Source organism: Octodon degus, unplaced genomic scaffold, assembly GCF_000260255.1.
Source record: "Octodon degus isolate 3935 unplaced genomic scaffold, OctDeg1.0 scaffold00222, whole genome shotgun sequence".
NCBI classification, from domain to species: domain Eukaryota; kingdom Metazoa; phylum Chordata; class Mammalia; order Rodentia; family Octodontidae; genus Octodon; species Octodon degus.
The window spans coordinates 453,539-459,847 of NW_004524798.1; the positions used below are offsets into that span (position 1 = coordinate 453,539).

A 6,309-nucleotide genomic window follows, 5' to 3' on the forward strand; every position below is an offset into this window, starting at 1 on the left:
ATATATGTAAACATATATATATATATTCAGATCTTAGTCTCATTGGTGTTTATTATCTTTTTTGATTTTAAAATATATGTCATTAAAAGTAATCTAATACTTCTGCCAATTAATCACTTAATATTGTTTGTCTGGCATTCAGTTTGTCAATTACTTACATGACTGATCAAACTGTACAATGGAAGATGTCAAAAAACCTTAATTTAAGTTACACTGTATGTCAGTTAGCCACTGCATGGATTTTTTACCATCCTTCGCAACTTCACATAGTTTGTACTTCTTTATGCGTCTACTTTAGCTTCTAGTGCTGTGCATATCTTCATCTTCTGGATGGGTCTGCCCTGATCCACGAGTTTAGAGTCAGGCATAAATGGCGTAGTACCTGAGGTGGGTTCCGATTTCATCACTGTTTCAGAACTGACCTCTGTTGGTCAAGATGCTGAGAGTTTCCGGATGTGAATTGGTTTTGCAGGTACTTCTTTTTCATCAGAGATTCCTAGTTTAGTTTTTCCTTTACGCTCCAGGAGTGATTCTTTTTTGGTGCTTTTTGTCCATAATGATTTAAATGCTTCATAAATTTGCTGGTTGTAGCATATGCTTTTTCCCAGTTACCTTAGCAATTGTTACTGATTGAACTGGGTAATAAACAGTGGCTCCTAAAGTAGCCAGTCCTAGTGGATGAGCAATTTTCTTAAATCAGGAACTTTTTCTTGCTGAAACCAAGCCTGCCAATCCTGAAGCTGTAATCTCTCCCAATTTTGGAAGAAAATCTCAAGGATTCTTCAGATAGACATATGTATCTTTTCCAAATTGTACTGTATCCATTATCTCATTTTTCACAAAGACATATGTACTCTTGTACCAGCCAATAAAACAACCAGTTGTACTGTGGATAGATGTAAAGCCCATCTGTAAATAACCAGGCTACTCTTCAACATATTTAGGCTGCAGAGGTGGCACAGTACATATGGGGAGCTGCTGTGGTCTCACTAGCTGTTTTTGGTTTTCTCTTCTTTGGTCATATGTGCATTTACAGATGCATAATATCACACTAACAGCCATGCTGGTCAGCTCTCATATTCTAAAGTGCACCATCTCTTTGGCCCTCATCTACCAAGTTTTCTTATGGAGAGCGCCTCTTTCTCATTTCTTACAACTTCAGATAGATCTACAACCAGTTCAAAATAAAATACTTAACTAAAAAGTTCTTAAAACTCTGGTAGCCAGTGCCCGAGGTGGTGGGAGGATCTGAAAAGACTGGAGGGAGCCGCTCCTCTGTCCCTGGTTTCCTGGGAGCTGCAGGTGTTTTGTGATCCGCCGAGCGACCCTTGGAATGAATGTAGACCATGCTCTTCCTGACTGAACACCCCCAAGCTGAGGCCGATCAGAACTGCTTTGTGGCCACTCTGGACAACAGTAGGAGTTTCTCCACTATTCTAAAAGCTATTCATTTCCTAGACCACGCCACACGTTTCACTACTAAACATGGACTCAAGGTTACTGTGGAAAATGTGCCGTGTGTGCAAGCCAATGCTTTTATTCAGGCTGAAGTAGTTCAGGAGTTTCTGGTTCAGGGAGAGCCTATTGTATTTCAAGCTAATTTAACTGTTCTCTTATATTGTTTATCTATTTTTGGATCAAATCCCATGCTAGGGACTTTAACTACACTTCAGATGTATTACCAAGTATATGGTCACCCTTTGATGCTATTTCTAGAAGAAGGAAGAATGGTGACAGTGTGCAAAATCAATACTCAGGAGCCCAAGGAAACTTTGGATTTTGCTTTTGAGGATGCCAATGGCATCAGTAAAATCATTCTGCTGTCAGAGGGACTATGTGAAGAATTTTCTGAACTAGATATGATGAGTGAGGTCCTCCAGATTACCGTATCTCCTGATCAGTCCTATTGCAGGTTATCTTCTTTTGGAAATGCAGGGAGCTCCCACCTTCACTATCTTAAAGATTGTGATTTGATGGAAACATTTCATTGTAATCGGGGTCCGGGGAGATAGCTCAGAAGAATAAGCACTTGCCTGGCAAGCACAAGGTCCTGAGTTCAATCCCCAGTACCACAAAATAAACAAATAAACAAATAAATAAAGTAACTTACATTTCAGTGTAATCAGACCCAAGTCAACAGGTACAAGCTTTCCTTACTGAAGCCCTCTACAACGGCACTGGTTTTATCATGTAAAGTATCCATCAGGACAGATGACCGAGAATTCCTCTCATTACAGTAGTTGATAAAAAAAATGAAGATGGACACACATATTTTGTGGACTCTTACTGTAGCCCAGATGAAGATGCTTCTGAAGCTGGGTCCCTAGTGGGAGAATTCATGGTGATACAGATGTGTGTGGATAATAGGCTGTGTTTGCATTCGAGAACAGTACTCGTCACGCCATTCTTTCCTGTTGTATAGTCTACGGGTTAAGAAGAGAAATAGAAGATGGAAGCAAAGTCTTCATAACAGCTGCTTGTATTTTATAAATAAATGTTTGCCTGTAGAAAGAGAAAAGATGGCCAAGCAATGGCCGTGACTCATCCACATGGCTGACACTGACAAAGGTTCTACAATCTGAGGTACAGGATCTCAGGATAAATCCTGAGGGCATTTCACTGACCTTATCAGACCCCAAAGCTACAACTCTTGTTGCATAGGTCCTGCTTTACCTTGGTCTTAACCATCCAGCAGAAAAGCATAAAAACGAAGTATAAGAGGTAAAGCCATGGTGTTATGTTGAGCTGTAGGGTACTCAGGTCAACAATTTCTGACATTGCCAGTCAAGCGGAAGACCCAGTACTATTATGGGCTACTGGACTCTTTTAGAATATTTTGCTGAGTTTACACACCTATAATATTTAAATGATGGAACTTAACAAAAAAAGGGGATACAGATGAATGTCTATTTTGTATCTGTGTATTCAACGTGGTTAGGATAGATATATAGTTACATTCTCTTAATGAATAGAGGGATTTGTTCTAATGGTGTTTGTAAATAGAATATAAAATCTGCATCTTGTACAGCAATTACCCACTAGGAAGAATGTATGCAATGTGTTAATTATTGAAGCTGTCCTACCAATTTGGTTTGAAACTGTCTCATTGCTATTTGTTTCTCAATAAAATTATGGGAAAAAAAAGAAAGAGAAAAGAAAATTTTCTCGGGCTGGACTGGCATGTGCAAGGTCCTGAGTTCGATCCATGCTATGGCAAAAAAGAAAAACAAAAATTTTCTTCTCTTCCTCGAATTGTCTCTGTTTGCTTGGAGTTCTTCTTTTCAGTTTCTTGTTTTGTTTTAGTTGTTTTACTTGGGAAATTTTCTTCTTCATCTGTCTGGTGTTCTCTGGCTATTAGTGCTGAAAACCAAAGCACTAATGTGGCACAGGGCTTGAGAACGTGCAGGACTCGCTCCAGCTCATTAGCTCATTTGTCTGGTCAGGAGATGCTGACTACCAATTTGGAAAGATGACCTGGAACTAGTGATCTGAAGGGGATTAGGATCTCTGAATAAAATCGTCTGAACATCCTGTAAGGGCTTACATGTGCGGCTTCTGCACTAGGGTGAGGGAGGGGCCAGAAGTGGGATTTTCCCTCTTGCCTGGATAAGCACTTTCCAGCTAGTCCTAAATTTCACTGGGTTAACTCAATTTCTTCCTGTTCCTGTTACCTATTGGCTTGACTGGGCCTTTGATTTTATAACCCCTGCCCATGATAGAGTTTTCTCAGTGTCAGCAGGCTTTACCCCACTGTGTCTCTCCCTGCTTTTGATGGCTTCCACCTACATGGTCAGCTCTGTCATTCTCCATTCCCAATCTTTTGTGTTCCTGGCTGAACAAGCCAAATCTTTCACTTTTTCCTTCTCCTATACACACAGGTGAGCAAATGACCCAATGGTAGCCAACTGGGGCAAGTAAACACCCTGGTGAGGTGGTTGTGTAGCGTATGGCCCCCTCGCCCCCCACAGCTAGGAAACTTCAGTTTCTTAGTTGCCCATGTCATAATTTTGGTTACAGTTCCTGTTGCTTTTGTTTCTTAGACATGGCTGGTCACTGTGATGTACAGGTGGACACTGTGACACATATTGTAAAAACCAATCCCCAATCAACAAGCCACTCGGCCTCTGTACTGCCTTCTTGCTTGTCTCATACAAGCCCTAGACCACCAGAGATCAGGGTCTGATATTTTGGGACTGCTCCTAGTCAGGGTTCATCAACATAAACTAAATTTGCCTGCAAATCCTAGGTGTCATTTCAGTGTTTCTGCTTGTCATAGCAATTCCAGGAGAGTTTACACCTTCATTGTTTTCTTTCATTCTTTCTTTTTCATTTGTGTATTTGGTACAGGGCTTCACTATGCAGGTCAGACTTGTAGTGATCCTCCTGTTTTCAGCCTCCTCAGTGCTGGGATTACAGACATACACTACCATGCCCGGACTCTGTTGCTGGCTCAGCATGTCCCGGGGGCAGGGCCAGTGCAACATGAGGGACCAGGGATTGAACCCTGGTCCCTGCACCTGCCAAAGCAGGGGCTTTGTCTGCTGGGCTATCTCATCGGCCCTCCTTCATTATTTTCTAAAGAATTCCAGTGCAGCAATGTTATGCAGTATGCAACATATTTGTAAGAGGGGGTGTGTCCTACAAGAGTGGCCATGGAAGGTCTGAATAGGATGGTGGAGTTAGGAAAGTGTGACAATGGATTAATTGAAAGAATGCATCTGGAGAAGGGAAAAATTGGAGGATGTGAAAAGCATCATCAGATATTTAAAAGACATGAATGGGAAAGGAAAATAAAACTTCTCCCGAGAACCTCACAGATGAAATAGCATGATAAATTCATGCCTCCTTCCCTCATGTTCAGTCTTTGATTGAGAATATGGATCAACATGTGAAACAAAAACAGGGAGGAAGAGGTAGAGAAAGGAGAAACCTAGAGCTGCAGTGACGGCTTAGGGAAGCCAACAAGAACTTGCCTTTTATTTCTTGCGTTGGATGTGGTTGGGAGAGAAGTGAGAATAAAAAAGATTCTGCGTTATCTTCTTAACTTTGTATTAACGCTACAGTGAAACTTTTATAAAATGGTACATGCCCCAAGAGAGACACAAAAAATACATATACAGAGATAAGGACAGAAATTTTTATTTCTTAATTTTTAAAAATCATTTATTTATTTGGCATAGGGTCTTGCTACGCAGCTTGGACACATAATGATCCTCCAAGGACAGATTTTTTTTGTTGTTGTTGTTTAGGGAAGGGTCTACAGGGTATTCAGGGTCTCACTACTAGATTGGACTTGTACTGATTCTCCTATTTACAGCCTCCCATGTGCTGGGATTACAGGCGTGCGCCACCATGCCCAGTCTCAGTTGCTGTGTCAGCGTGACCCGGGGGCAAGGCCGGCACAGCAGGCCCCGAGGATTGAACCTCTGGCCCCTGCACCTGCCTGCAGGTGCTTTAATTTGCTGAGCAATTTGGTCGGCCCTAAGGACAGAAATTTTTAAAAAATAGATTCTGAAGCTAGGCACAGTGGTATGCACCTATAATCTCAGCTACTCAGGGTAAGAGGATTATGAATAACATAGTAAGGCCGTGTCTTAAGAAAGACAATATGAAATTGACAGGGCATAACAAGAAGCAAGAAAAAGCAGAAGCACCTCCCTCTGTCAGATATTGTTCAAGTTACTGGAAGAATTTAAAAATGAATACTGCCTGGCTCCTGGGAAGTCAAAGAGAAAGGCAAAATATGCGTGAGGTGGTCGCCTTGGAGCTCAGCTTTCAGTCAGGAACCCTCAGAGGCGGGGCCCTGCCTCTCCGGCCTGAACTCTTTAGCCATATTATGCCATCCACCTCTCAGCCCTACTGTTCAGAGTGGCAAGATTATGTTCAGTAATGTCTTAGTCCGTTAAACTATTTAAAACTACCTGAGAATGAGTGATGTATGAAGAACAGATACTTATTTTCTCACAGCTCTGGAGTCGGAGAAGTCCCAGATCAACTCCCCAGAGGTCTGGTGATTGGTGAAGCTGTTTCCAAGATGGTGCCTTGTCATGCTCCTCTGGAGAGGAGTGTGGAGCCCTTTCACAACAGGCACCGAAGACACTCAATCCCGCTTACAGGAGAAGAGCTGTTGTGACCTAACCACTTCTTCACGATCTTCTTTTGTAATACTCTCATAGTGGTCATTTTGTAATCTATTTTCTGCTGCCATAACAGAATACCAGAGTGGGTAAATGATGAGAGAGAGAGAGAGAGAGAGAGAGAGAGAGAGAGAGAGAGAGACAGACAGACAGACAGACAGACAGACAGATA

The 6,309-nt window shown here is 41.9% G+C and overlaps 1 protein-coding gene and 1 pseudogene across 1 annotated transcript; one reads left to right on the forward strand and one right to left on the reverse strand.

Annotated features, from left to right (window-relative positions):
- Positions 1–294: 294 nt before the first annotated feature.
- LOC101563768 lies at positions 295–1,037 on the reverse strand (annotated as a pseudogene).
- A 309-nt stretch (positions 1,038–1,346) lies between these two features.
- Positions 1,347–2,240, forward strand: LOC101577822 (cell cycle checkpoint protein RAD1-like). Its single transcript, XM_012517857.1, has 2 exons — positions 1,347–1,981; positions 2,111–2,240. The coding sequence occupies exons 1-2, from the start codon at positions 1,347–1,349 to the stop codon at positions 2,238–2,240; spliced, it is 765 nt and encodes a 254-aa protein (XP_012373311.1).
- Positions 2,241–6,309: the final 4,069 nt, after the last annotated feature.

Excerpts from the sequence above, each read along its gene's own strand:
- LOC101577822 (XM_012517857.1), top strand. The coding sequence starts at position 1,347 with ATGCTCTTCCTGACTGAACACCCCCAAGCTGAGGCCGATCAGAACTGC. Across the intron at positions 1,982-2,110 it reads GATTGTGATTTGATGGAAAC|ATTTCAGTGTAATCAGACCC; the intron begins ATTTCATTGTAA and ends AAAGTAACTTAC.